Raw genomic sequence first — 14723 nt, 5'->3', positions numbered from 1 at the left:
GAAAAGTTTTAGCTTCTTTCACATTCAGCAGGAGCTAAAAGTTTTCACGCACCTGCACTTAACGAGGGAATCACACGGACACTCCATTAGGTACACTGCCATTTTCAAGTGTACCTAATAACAGGCCACTTTATTAGGGAAATATCATGGTCAAAGGTCACAGGTATCAAGCTCTAGTCCTTGGGGCTGCGTTCCAACATGTTTTCCAAGTGACCCTCGTTAAGCGCAGGTGCGTGAAAAGTTTTAGCTTCTTTCACATTCAGCAGGAGCTAAAAGTTTTCACGCACCTGCACTTAACGAGGGAATCACACGGACACTCCATTAGGTACACCGCCATTTTCAAGTGTACCTAATAACAGGCCACTTTATTAGGGAAATAACCTGGTCAAGGGTCACAGGTGTCAAGCTCTAGTCCTCAGGGCCGCATTCCAACATGTTTTCCAAGATTCCCTCGTTAAGTGCACCTGCGTGAAAAGTTTTAGCTCCTGCGGAACGTGAAAGGAGCTAAAAGTTTTCACGCAGGTGTGTTTAACGAGGGTAAGTTGGAAAACATATTGGAACGCGGCCCCTCGAGGACTGAAGGTCGACACCCCTGGTTTAAGTGAAAAGTGCCACACCCGCCCTCACCCCCACTTTCTGATTGGCTGTTTGATCTGTGATGTCACTCGGACACTTCATTAGGTACACCGCCATTTTTACATGTCCCTAATAACAGGCCAATTCATTAGGGAAAAATTATGGTCACAGCTTAAATGATAGTGAAAAGTGCCACACCCGCCCTCACCCTCACTTTCTGATTGGCTGTTTGATCTGTGACGTCATTCTGACACTCTATTAGGTACACCGCCATTTTCAGGTTCGTTTGCGAAGATTCACGAGTGAGTGACAGACTGCTATGTCAGCCGACACACGTTATGCCGACCATTGATGTTTTAATTTTGTATTTGTTGGATTGTAGTTGATGGTGTTATTATACCGAATGTGTTTGTGTTTGAATAAAAGGTTGAAAAAAAAAATCTGTTATGCCGACATTTGTTATTTTGGGGGACACCAACTCATATGACAACGTAAAACACATACATATTGTCATATAAAGCAGTTAACCAAATGTCTGATTTTTATGTTTTAATTGGCAAATATAAAAACAATGAAAAAAACACCAGACAAGTTTTAACATAAATGTTTATTAAAAATAATAATAATAAACGTAAATTTTAAACCAGCAATCTAATGTGAAATTGCAGTAGATATATTGGATAACAACATTTAGGTGTATATATGCATACACGTTATTGAAAAACTAAAATAAAAATCAAGATTGCCCAAAGAGAAGCATAATCTTCCTGTTGTTGCATAACGGTGCATCCCTTCATGCAATAAAGTTAGCCGTTAGCTTGGAGAAAACGTGCATAAAAGAAGTGTTTTAGTGTGTGGTTCTTTCTTTCCTTGGCAAATCGTAAATCTACATTCTGGTTTAGTTCACGCCAGGACGGAGACGCAACACGTTCACTGACTGATCCGTTGATGCACGGGAAGGAAGGCAGTTGACCCATTCGCTCGTTCGCTAACGGGAAAGTCAGGATTCGTTCTCGCGATGAACTGGAAATGCAAAACACTCACTGACTCGTTCACTCACAGACCTATTCTGTTGGTGAACGGGAAATGCAATTCACGACCCGTTCATCAACAGGAAGTTACTTCATTTTCTTCTTCGTTTTGTTTTACGGCGAGGTGGCACCAGCTTCAATGCGCATTACCGGCACCTACTGGTTGAAGTCATATGAACTGAAAAAAAGAACGAATCACGTTAGGAAGTTATTCGTTCACTCTTGTTCACTGAAAATATTCGTTCTTTTGAACGAATCGGTCACTCACGAGCCAACACTAATGTGAAGCGGCCAGAAATGGTTTGGAAGAGGGGCTTCGCACTCCCTCCCTCCCGGAGCTTCTTTGCGGCCTTTGTGCTCAGTAAACAGTGGTGTTACTCTGCCGCCCGGTTCCACTCTGCGTGACTGCGCTGACATTCACATAGCAGCCGTGGGTGCCTAATTGGTATAACCCCTCGTTAATTAACGCACTGCGTTGCAAATCTTTCACAGCCTTGTGCTCGCTATTTACGTCGCTCTGTCGCCGGGCGCATCAAAGACACCCATCCGATAGGAGTGTAATGGTCCGATGCGGTCGGCGGGCCGTGAATGACAGCAATGTGTAGCCGCTAGCCAACAAAAAACACTCTCGGTAAAAAGTTGAAAGCGTTATAAGAGCACGAATGTTTGCGCAATGAGAGCATCGATTGTACCACTTGCTCATTATGAGCGGCGGGACGTACATACAGCGAGCAGATTCATTACACCGCGAGAAAATATTGGAATATGAGGAAAGAAAAGAAGTGGCTTCAAAATGGCAGAGGTGGCAAATGTACAATGTAAAAAAGAAAAACAAGTTGAACACGGACTTAGGCTTCTACTAAAAAGGAAAGAAGTGGATAGCTTCTGGAGAATAGCTGTGTATTAGGCGTTTTTTTAATTTATTTTTTTTACCACATGTTGAGCCTTAATATTGGAGCCAATCAGTGTTGGGAAAGTTCATTTGTCATTCATTTGTCATTGTTTTCACCCATTCCATTCAGGCTTGTATCCAGGTTCTACTATCACCCTACAATCTCAAATTGTATAGCAAGGCTTTCAAAAAAAAAAAAAAAAAAAAAAAAAGACCATGTATAGTAAGCCTTTTTTTTTGTATGACCTTTGACCCCTAACCGTTGACTGCTGAACCTTCACCCTTAACCCCTGGCCTTTGAAGCCACACCTCTGAACCCTGACCTTTGGCTCCTGACCCTTCATCCCTTCACCTTTGACCCTTGACCTCAAATAAAACAAACATGTATAGTAAGGCATTATTTTTCTTTTAAAAGACCATGTATATAGTGAGGCTTTTTTTTATTTTTAAATGACCATGCATAGTAAAGCTTTTTTTTTAAAGATGTGCGGTAACATCCATTATTGCATTTTGTTCTTACAAATGATGTACGTGTGCAGCACCTGCTCATTAGTATGGAGTTTCAAGCACGTTAGCTGCCAAACGATTTTATTGTCATATTGACGATGGTTGTAATTGGCTGAAACAGCTGGGAAATAAAAACAACCACGCTCACTACAAGCCAGCCATGTTGTACTTCATATTTAAACTGAAACACACCTTTGACTGATGACTTTTATTGGAGAGGTCTGTCCGAAGGCCTCTACTGCATTTAAAGACCTTTACCGTAAGTGAGATAAGTCAGAAGTAGCGTACCGGAAAAGAGTCACCATATGATAATATTTCATACTGCACAGCAAACATAAGTACAACACACGAGGAAACCCGAGAGACTCTTCACGTGCTTCAGTAGCTGTTGCTACGGCTGCTTGCTGAGTTATTTACACTTGCTACCTATTCAAAAAGGGAGGCCTAATTGGATGATCTAGCAGGCTATAGCTAGCGAATAGCGATAAATAGATCCTGTCTCTTTTAGAGGAAGCAACTAAAAGAGAAAACCAGCGGCGTGATCCTTTAAAGCATCAGCAGATTTACAACTGTGTGTAGTGGAGTAAATTGGAACCAGTAGAAAGTATCTGAGGCATGCCGCTTGATTCCCAGCGTCTTCAAAAGGGAGTGGGGGGGGGACTCATTTTAGATGGCGCGACCTGCCCCCTCTTTTTGGGCCTGCGCTGAGCTCGGGGTTAGGGGAAGGCCCTCTCCTGGGACTCCAAGGCATCTGCTGCATTACACACTCATGTTCCGCCATTTATTTGCCTGCGCTGCTTTTCCATTCGCACCAATATCAAGGTGGATGACCCCCCCCCCCCCCCCCCCCCGGCCTCCCAACAAAAGAGATGAAAGATGCCCTGTGTATACAGTGAAGCCATTTATAGCAGAGGATACGGTGAAATATTTTGTAGTTTTACCCCTCCCACACACCTTTAGTATTATTAGAGCACATTGTTTACTCTGCATCTGTTCTCATTCTCATTCACAGTTCCCCATATAAATGGTAAAGTGGGCTTGCTTCACTCACTTGACTTGAAGTTTCCTGTGAAAGTTCAACCAAAGCGTTTCATTTCATCTACTAAAAATCAGCTAGCTTAACAAAAATGAGCTAACATAAACTAGCATAGATGCTTTGGTCCTAACTGTCCCTTTAAGTATGCCAGCTTAATGCTAACACAAAATAATATCAGGATATAATAACCCTTTAAGGGATGGATTGAACACAAGCAGTGCAGCAACACATGTAGACAGACTTGTACGTATAGTCTTTGTCCTCTGTGAATAATGACAAATACTTATGCTGCACTGAAGAGTTGTCTTAATATATCCGTATTTTAGGGATAAACAAAAAAGTGTTTGACTTTTTGATTCATCAATAAGACTCAAACCGACGACCCGCAATATAACGAGTGTCGGGCCACTAAGCGTGTCACTCAACTGTAAATGAGTTGTTGAGCTTTCCAAATGTCATTTTTTTCACAGCCAAATGACACGCGAGTCTGGAAAAGTCATTCATTTAGCGTACGTGTTTGAAGCGGTCCTGGCCGCGACAGGCGACGATAAATTGGCCCCCAAAGAGTGAATTGATGGCGTAGCTCTGAGCGCAGGGGAGGGAAAAGTTCACTGCACCGCCGTTTGAAGGCGATGCGAGTTGGCAGGGCAGGAGAGGCTTGAAGATGAATGTGGCCAAAGGGGGCTCTGACAGCCTTTCCGCCGCTTGCGCTTCTCTTGGGTGGCCCGATTGGTCTTGGATGTCACTTTTGCTACTTAATCTTGTGTATGTGAAGCAGGCGCGGCGGGAGGGGCAGAGAGGTGGGCCGCTAGCTAGGCACTGCCGTCCGTAAACCAGCATTTTGGTTTTGGGACAGTGGTGGAGAAAATCTTGCTCTGATCTTAATCGATAAACCACTTTTGAAGCCAATCACTGATCCGATCAGGTGAGCTTGCACAGTGAAATGCCAAAAGTTGTGCATACGTATAGCAACTGACATCCATTGAAATTCATTGAGAATAAAGTCAAGAAACGCTGAAAAGATTTTAAAAAAATGCTCAGAAAAAATTTCAATATGTGGGGAGAAAAAATAGATACTATCATATTTATAATTAATAGAAAAAAAAACATTTGAAGTTAAGTAAGAGCTCATCCGAATATGAGCAACGTGGTTGTTGAGCGGCTCCGTTTCTTTTCTTCTGGGCGCTTTGTGCCGTTAAATCCCATTAGCGGATGTTTAGGCTCCGTCCCGAGCACAACAATAAACACGTGATCATGTGATCAAAACACCGGAGACGCATTCTCACGCACGCACACATGAGCAACACGTGTCCGATGGCTTTAACACACCTTGACCTTGAATTTTTTTGCCTATGAGGACCTTTTTCTTTTCTTTTCTAAGCCAACCTAAATTGGTGTCTTCCATGACCCCATGTGACCTTTCACCCTAATCTCCAACCACCTTAAACACTATTTCTGGACGCGACTCCCGGCTTATTGGCCGACTGTCAGCGAGCTGACTCACGGCCACCTTGGCGGTTGTTCATCTGACTTTGCAGCTTTCTGTCGTGAGTCATGCCGCTCAGTCACCGGCACAGTGTACAAAACAGGTGTTCTTTCTCTGCGCGCCGAGCCGTGTTTATTCGATTGTCCCCCGCCAAAGACGCTCTGTTTTTTTTTGTGTGTTTCTTTTTTTTTGTTGTTGTTGTTTCCCCTCGTTTGTATTGCGGAGACGTGCAAGCTGCCCACAGAGTGTCGTCAGCCGTAAACTGTTTGGATTGAATGAGCTAATCCACGCGGCGCACCAGGCAAAAGTCATTTTGCATTTATAAGCAAAGCTTAAACACTTTGGGCTCCGTATCAGGTGCTTATTCATCGCCGGCTTGTTATGGAAAATCACAGGAGGCTCAGCACTTGTTAAAAATGTGACGTGATCTGTCCTCATCTAATTCAAAGCAGAAGTGGAGATTCATTCAAGACGACACACCGTTTTTTTTCCCTCCAAGCCATGCCCAAGATTGTCTGCAGTTAAGTAAATGGTGAATTTATGTGCTGATGAGGGCGCTACACGCTGCCACTCCTCCTCCTTTGTTTTGGGACTTGTAAAAAGTCACAGTCTGATAGGCAGCAACAGGACGGGGACTCGGGAGTCTAGACTGGTCGAGACGGCCATGTAAGGGTCACGCTCATAAAAGCCCCCGCCCTCCCTCCCCTTGGACACAAAATCACCTGTCCACATGGGTCTGCAGGACCCATTGGGCCTCATCCCTGTGCCTGATGGTGCAAAAGGTTCCGAATATGAACTTCAAGCTGTTCATTGCTGCTTCACTGTCAAACTACACATGAACGGCGCAAAGACTATTAACCTGCCCGTTGGCAGGTGTCCCCAAAGCACTCGCACGAGGCTTAAGAGTGCTGGTGCCCATTTTGAAGATGAAAATGTCCACTTCCTGAGCTCATTCACAGCGGTGGCCGCCGTCCGTTGACCTCTCCGAGGAATGCGCCGCCCTGGCTTTGACGGACGTTTGCTTTTAGCGACGAATGGGTGCAAGGTGATAGCAGGAAAGGGGGTTCGCTTTGGGAGACAAATCGCTGTGCCCCCCGTTCCTCAGACAACAAAGAAAGTGAGTGATGTTTGTCTGAAAAGCAAAGAGGCCCGCTCTTGTTTTGATGTGGCGGGGGTTAAGGAGGCTAGGCCCACCTGGGATGCGGGTCTCCATCAGCACCCGAGCCACGCGGAGAGGAAGAGAAACAGCGCACACACACATTTAGACAGCAGAACAAACACGCGAGTGACAAGCACGGTGGGAAAAACGCCACGGGGCGTTCAGGTGGCCTGGGATAAACGCACGCTAGGTGCTGATGAAGTTTGAATGTGGGGATGAGAACGTGAGGGACAGTTCTGAGAAAAATAATGACACAACCTTTGTTTGGTTGAGCGCTAACATTTTGGCGGTGATCCAAAAATAAATCAAACGTAAGGAACTAGCTAACTCAACTCCATATTTCAAACACCTATTTTAGTCATGAAGCGTTAGCCAAGAGATTATCCTGAGCGATTATCCTGCGGTGTGCCAAGAGTGATTCCCCCCCACTCTCATCGTAAATATTAAAAATGCGTGTACCCGCAGACTTTAAGACCCAGAAGTGTTATGTGTTGTAAAATAAATGAGTTTGCATTTTTAAACGTAACAAGTCCCGCGTACGGTGATGAGTGCTGAGGGATACGAGGCCGATGAATGGTTAATCTCCGCCTTTGACTTGGAAGTAGCGGCTGTTGGTTCAAAATGTCAAGCAAGTCGACAGACCAAATAAGGTGCAAGGCTGCTGCTTTTATGCATGAGCGTACTGTAAAGGAAAGCCACTCAAGACGGATAGGAAGGAAGGAAGGAAGGAAGGAAGGAAGGAAGGAAGGAAGGAAGGAAGGAAGGAAGGAAGGAAGGAAGGAAGGAAGGAAGGAAGGAAGGAAGGAAGGAAGGAAGGAAGGAAGGAAGGAAGGAAGGAAGGCGTTAGTTCAAAGTTCAACTCATTAAGAGTCAATCAGGCATTAATGACTTTTACAGCTCGGAGCGGTGGGATCGCGCAAAGATCACACAGAGGACAACAGACAAGAAGAAAAAAAAACCTCTGTTTACTCTCGATGATTATAAAGACTTGAGCGGGTGGGTGTGTTTTATTGAAGCCTCTGATGTTTTCTCTCTCCGCAGTCCCAATACTTTTGTCTCTGCAGTATAAGCGAGGTATAACCAGAGAATGTGGGGTGTTCATCATCAACAGCGGGAGGCAGAGCAAGGGGTACGAGGCCCTGATGGATGTCAGGGTAACATCTGTTATCAGTACAAAGACACAAACACATTTGATGGAAGAAGACAGGGAAGATAGCGGGTAGGCATTCTTCGCCGGGTTTAAGAAAACACGCCCGTTCGCTCGTGTTTGTCTTGTAATTACACATTTGCATGTGACAAACTCACGGGGTTCATTGAGGGCAATGTTCAGTTGACTTTTCTTGTTTGGAAACAAAAGGCGGCGAGGTACTTCTCGGGAGGGAGGGAGAGAAAAAATGAATCCGGCCCAACAGCAGTTAAGCTTCATGGAGAGCAAAGGTACAGCAGAGGCGCTCGTTAAGATTTTTACAAATTTAATAGACACAGACAAAACCAGTCGAGACGGAAGAAGATGAAAAAAGACAAAAGTGAAAGTTTGTCGACTGGATGCCGCCGGCCGGGCACATGATGTGAAGAGCACACTTGGGCATGTGTGTGTGTGTGTGTTGGTGGGGTCTAGGCCGGTCTGGGCCAGAGGGGGGTCTTCACAGACAGTTGGAAGGAAGGCATTAGGGTGTCAGACAGGGACTTGTCACTGGCAGCTGTTGCCGCGGCTGATTGATTGACTTTATATTGGGCCGCCGAGGCAGCGGAGTCCGCGCGGACAGCGTGAGCCTGCGCCCGTCACCGCCACCACAAAAACAACAGCAAGTGACACTCATGTGAAAAACACCAAATGCATTTGCCAATACATCCGGCCTGCACAAGTAGGATAGATAGGCACACTAGAAAGGAAATAAAAAATGTCACCATATGATTGAAGTCATATTTTGGGTGGGGAAAAACGCTTGCAATCTGAGTGAGTGTCAAAATTCTTCTTTTTTTTTTTTTTAAATCAGAATTTAATGACTTAACTCTCATAATAGTAGTAACTTGTTTTCTAGCCAAAAAGAAAAAAAGTGAAATTACATTTATGAAGTGGGAATATTACACATAAGGATAAAAAATGATGACTTAACTTTTCTAGTAATGAATTAGAAACTTTTCCTCATTATGACTTTATCCTCGTAATATTGCAAATTTATGCTTGTAAAAGTGCAACATTTCCCGCCATCCTAATTATTCTCCTGAAACGTTGATTTTAGTCTTTTAATATTCCATCGTTTCCCCTGCGATATTACAACGTATTCTACAAAATAAGGACACTTTCCTCATAAAATGAGAACTTGATTTCATGTTTACTTGGGTAATACTAGCGTGGTCCTGTTTATTTGGACTTTTATTCTTGTATTCCAACTTGATACAGCACGAGTCTCATCATTTATTTTATTTTTTTTTCCAAAAATAACCCTTTTATCTCCCCTAACTACTCCGTTTTTCTCCCTTTTGTGTAATCTGTTGTTTTTAGGAGAGAGCCACGGATTGGATTTTTTTTTTGTGGGTGAGCCCCATAATACTTGTACTGGTCATTGGCTTGAGGGAAGGACTCCCAAATTGTGTGGCGTGATCTGTCTTTAAGAAACAATGATTCCAGACATCAAGCGTCATATGCTGCACATTGCTAAAAGCACTCAAGTGCACGTGATTAGGAGCGCTACTATGTACACGGTGTGCCGGTCGCATGCTAACTGTGAGCTAGCTCGCGCTACAAGGCTCAGGCTAGTTATGGCGTCACACTGGACACACTTGACACACAAACAAGTGGAAACAACATCAACGGTTCCCACTCGGACATCCTGAAAAGTCATTAGTGGAAGAGGTAAACTTATCTTACAGGCAACCTGGGCCCCACTTTGTGTGTGTGTGTGTGTGTGTGCGTCGGAGAGTAATTACAAAGCCCACCTCGACACACGGCGGTGCAGGAGGAGCGTCATAACAACGAGGTTCTAAGTGGTTCTGAAGGCCCCTGGAAGGTAGTCCTGAAGAAAGAGAGGGGGGGGGGGCGGGCGTGGATTCGCACCAGCCGAACGTTTCCATTTCGGCGTTGGTGTCTCTCGGCGCTAACTAACGGCGTCATATCCTGCCGCCTTGCGCGTCTTTGTCCTCCAGGAGACCGATGAACTGGCCAAAGCTTTCCTTCACGGCCTCCACGTGGTCCGTGCTGCTGCCCTCCAGGATCCAGCGCTTGCCCCGGGCTAGCGGCTCCAGCTCAAAGTACTTCTTGACCTGCACGCACAAACGCACGACGGATTACAGTGGTGCCTTGAGATATGAGTAGAATTCGTTCCACGGTAATGCTTGAAACTCAAATTTCAGATCATCTCTCCCTATTCAAATGAATGGAACGACATTAATCCGGAACACCCAACCCCCTAAAAATGTTTTGTGTTTGTATTCTTTAACCGGGAAATCATATTGTACTTTGTAAGACGAAAATGAGCAATCGCATCATTAAAACATCACTTAAGAAACATTTCCTGTACATGAGTCAAGTTTTTTTGATTATTTCCAGTCCATCCTATGGGAGAAATCTCTTTTTGAAGTTGTTCACAGGTCTGCCGCGCATGTTCCTGTGCACGCAAAGTCAAAGCGGGTGATTTAAGGAGCGGCGTCAACTTCATTCAAAGATGAAAAAAGAAGCAATCAACGCAATCCTTTGGCTGACCACCTTGTTTTTAACAGCTGGCAAGGAAGTCCATATACGATGAGAAACAGCAAACGGATTCTCGGTTTTGCTGTTCAAAGAAGGAAGGAAAAAAAAGAACAAGCAAACAGGTGCACTCATCAACGTTGCCAAACTTTTGTCTTTTGGCTTGCTTTTGCAAATATATTTTCATATCTTGCTAGGCTGCATATGAATGCAGACTGCAAATAAAGGCAAGGCGGATGTTCCCAAATCTCTTGGCAAATATTTCACACGATGTCAACTTGAGGTTGTTCAAATGTTTCATTGACCGACTGATCAGACAAGCAGCTGATTTGATCTTGCAACAAGACAGAATGGTGCTTGTGAGGAGGCACTGGAACGTACCCAAATGCCTTGAAGTGAAATTGTTTATTCCTGCTGCGTGTTGTGCTGTCAAGCTGTGCAGTGGTGTGTGGCATGCCTGCCCGGGATGGATGAATGGATGGATGGATGGATGGTTGGGGGAGGCGGGGAGCCGGAGCTCCGATGCAGCCAGCCATGCCAGCCAGCGGGAGCGTCTCAGCGCCCCCCTGAGCCGAGTCTCTGTCCGGGTGTAATGTGAGTTTAATGACAGATTAAGTCACCTCGGCCGAGTTTGGCTCGGGGGCCCCGGCTAGAAAGCCGAGCGGACCCAAACACTGTTAACAAATCTGTCTGGGTAACACGAGCCGCCTCGGTCCGGGCAGTAGCCTCAGATCAGACTGAGACTGCAGACGATGCGGCTGGCTGGTTGGCTGGCTGGCTGGCTGGCTGGCTGGCTTGCCGGCCAGCCGGCCAGCCGGCTGGCTGTCTGCCTGTCTGGCCGGCCCACTTGCCCGTATCAAGGCCCTCTTCTGGGAGACTCTGTGCCCTGCACTGGCTGGATTGCAGTGTTGCGGAGATAGGCTCAAGCCTCGCTCGTTCCTCTGCTACAATTCACATACATGCAGCGTCCTTTTTCAGGGGTCTCCAGATCAGCGTGAACTCAATCCAGAGGTTTTAGTCCCGGTGGCGACAACAGGTGGAGCTTTGGCTCCCCAACCACTTTTGCGTCATGAGGTCGAAGGAACCCGCTGACCTAATGGCCGGGCGCGTCGGACGGCGACTCGCCGCCAGCGTGGCCCGAACCCGTTTCTTTAAGATTAAGTCCTCCTAAGCGCACTTATGCTTGCTTAAGGAATTGCGTGAGGCAGCGGGAAGGGTAAGCCACAAGTACGTCGTTGCCAGATGGCTCCCAGAGTGACCAGCGGGTCATCCGCTCTAGCAACTTGTAGGTCATATGCAGAGGAGAAAGAGGCTTATATAGAATTGCATAAGGGAGGGTGTGAAAATAAACAAAAATGGCCATTCCTGGCGCCGGAAACAGGAAGTGACCTTTGATCAACTTGTGCAAGGCAGCGACCAATTCTTCAGACGGGTGTGCATTTCATATTTGATGTCAGTCTTGCATATTTTGGCAAGCCAGCCAGCGAGCGTGCGTGCTAATTTTTACTTCGATATTTTGGGGAACTGGAAGCCAACTACCTGTTGATTTCAGCGAAGCATCTGGGCTTTTTCCCCTCAATATGTGAAGGGCAATAAATCGTCTTCAGCTTGTCTGCTCAAGCTCTATTTAGTAGATTAGCCATGGACTACGGCACGTTGTGACAAACTCGAGTTATATGAAGTGCAGGACTCATTTCATTTCTCGTTTTCACGCAATTTCTTGTTTCGACTAGACTGAGCTAACGGTTGCGTTATCTCGCGATACGCCGGCATGATCGGGAAGTCGGGTCGAGCGGATAAAAGCAGAGCCAGACGGAGCACGCACGGCTGCAGCGGATCCGCATCGAACAATAACATTTAACGGCCCGCACGGTAAACTGTGGATTTCTTACGCGGGACGGCTATTCTCTGTCGAGTCTGCCGTTTGGATTTATTTATGAAGTCTGAGAAAGAAATCGAAATTCGAATTCAATAATATTGACTAATGCTAATAATGCTCTTCCTGTTGAAGGATTATAAAAAACACAAGGAAGAACAGGAAATGTTCACTTGAGAAGATTTTGCCTTTTAGCCTTTGGTTGTGGGGAAAAAAAAAAAAAAAAAAGCCAAATCACAAGAGAAGCAGCAAAAAAAGGCTGATACGCTCTCCTTCACAAAGCACTTTCCCGCAGGCAACGAGAAAACGGGGAGCTTTACTCAATCAACTCATTGGAGAGCCGACTTGATTTCAGCCTTGAGCTTTTCATTTGGGCAGAGACAAAAATAACATCCTTTGTTGGGAAAAATCAGTTGATGTGAGGTGGCGACACACGGGAACAGAAAATGGGGAAGTAACAAAAGACGGCAAAATCAGAGCTTACACTTTACTGGGTCCGGGCCCAAGCCCAAGTGTGGAGGCCACCGTGGAACTAAGCCCAAGTTGGAGGAAAAGTATCATATGAAGACGACACGCGGGTCCCCGATGCCACCGTATAAAGTTTATTAGCTGCCTTGAGATTTACTGTCCGCGGTGGGAGCAAGAGTCTCGGGCTGGGTCTTCAAAGCCATCCGGCCGCCTTCTCTTCAAAGCCCAGGTGGCGTAAATCTGAGAGAGATGGAGATGTTTTTGCTCACCCATTCGCTGTGCAACAATGCTACCGGTCGGTCTTCAGCGTGTCCTTTCCACGCGGCCGTGCCAGATGGCCACTTCACCATGAATCTGATCCGTTGGACAAAAATCCACAAAATGGAGGCTGTTTAGAAGAGAATGGGCCAAACGTCTAAGACAATCCTCTTGGTCAGGTTCAATAGCGGAGCTGTGGACCCTTCACCGGACTTTGACCTGCTCCACATGAAGAAAAGCCAGTGACGTTTAAGGATCTGGGAAGTGTGTGCTCAGTACCCCTCTTTGGACTATTACACTTTGAGTCCATTTGCTGGAGGCCGAAAGGCGCCCACCCTGACAAACATCTGGTCTTTGGTTCTGCGCTGGCATCTTGCCCGTGTGCCACGCTGCTAAGGCCAACATACCAATACCGCCCCCCTTCTCTGAGTTTCTTGCGAGGAGGCCTGCCACGCCGTCTCGGCCCACACAGAGGGTCCTCCGAGCCCAGGCGGTCCATCACAAGCTACTCTCACCCTCCCTTGTGCAGGACCCCCTAGTAAGCGCCTCCCCCCCCCTCCCCTTTCACTCTGAGGCCTCCTTTCATGCACTAGTCCTGACAGTTGACCAGCTTGAAAGCTGTAGCCCCCCCCACCACCACTTTAGCACACAGCACGCGGCATTACAATCAAAGTGCTCGCCTTCTGCAAAAGATTTAAAGCTCGCATCACGTTGGGCTCCGACGCCATCATATTGAAAACGAACTGCTATTTGACTTTTCATAATCGTCTAATTTGCTAAATGCGCTGAACGGGCCGTGTCCAGTTGTTGCCCGAGCTGCTTCGCCTTACTTGGTGACAGCTGACGTTCCCTCGGAAATGTGTTCATTTTAAAGCGCCGTTAGCCGCGGCAGAACGTGATCCTGGCTATTTTAAAAGATTCCGCGACGAGACGATCCAGACCGGATACTAATAACTATTTTCGTAACCGTATTAAAAGGCCAGCCTAACGAGCGGCCGTCAAACGTGAGCCGCATTCAAGAGGTGCCGCTTAAGTGGAACATTGAAAAAGATTTGTCTCAATATATCGTTCCCACTGTTTGATCCCCACGAGTCAGCAATGGAAGCAGAGGTCAAAGCGCGTGCTGAATAGGCTTTTCGGAAGTCTTGTCCCGGCGAGCGGCGGCCGGTCGTACGACCCTTCTTGAACGCCGCACAAAAGGGAGGGCACGCATCACAATTGGATGGGATTCTCTCTACCCCCCCCCTCTCTCTGATGGAAAGTCCAGTTTTGTCTGGCTGGCTAAATTCCGTTGCTCCCTGATTTTGAGAGGAGCCGCTGAGGTCAGGGTTCAGCCACATTTGACGCGAGCTGTGGGAAAAGGCAAGCGACGTGCCCGCGCAACCTGCCGACAGCCCAAAATACCCCTTAACCTCCCAGAGGGGCAGGCGGGTGGACCACCAGCCGGGCCGGGCATGAAAGGATGAGAAAGGCTGGATGGGTGGGAAAGAGGAAGAAAGCAGCGATGAAGATGAGTGGGAGGGCCGCAGGAAGACAAAGATGCGGGAGAGGTATTGAACCCAGATCAATCGGCATCAGAGCTGATTGAGCTTGGAATGAAAGTCATTCGTTGCGTGACGGGGCAAAACCATTTGGGAAAGGAAAGCTGTCATTTAAAGCAAGATCTTTCCAATTTTGATTCTAATCAAATATGTTTTGGGTTTTTCTGTCCAAAATACATCACTGGCACCCGTTGTTTCGTTTAAT

At 46.5% G+C, this 14723-nt stretch overlaps 1 protein-coding gene across 2 annotated transcripts in view; it reads right to left on the bottom strand.

Moving 5' to 3' along the window:
• Positions 1–8142: 8142 nt before the first annotated feature.
• Positions 8143–14723, bottom strand: part of LOC148397450 (ADP-ribosylation factor-like protein 15) — a 48105-nt gene continuing 41524 nt past the window's right edge. Inside the window, exons 5-6 of one of the 2 annotated variants that reach the window (XM_088375198.1) lie at positions 9795–9951; positions 8143–9704 (exon numbers count right to left, since the gene is read on the bottom strand). In XM_088375198.1, the coding sequence (XP_088231324.1) occupies positions 9799–9951 (153 nt within the window). In that variant the 3' untranslated portion in view covers positions 8143–9704; positions 9795–9798. Of the gene's footprint in view, positions 9952–14723 lie in introns of both variants that reach the window. The other variant, XM_088375197.1, reaches the window with a different exon arrangement.

Source organism: Syngnathus floridae, chromosome 5 (genome assembly GCF_059516105.1).
Source record: "Syngnathus floridae isolate MCC-2025c chromosome 5, RoL_Sflo_1.0, whole genome shotgun sequence".
NCBI lineage: Eukaryota > Metazoa > Chordata > Actinopteri > Syngnathiformes > Syngnathidae > Syngnathus > Syngnathus floridae.
This window is presented reverse-complemented; position numbering and strand designations above follow the sequence as displayed.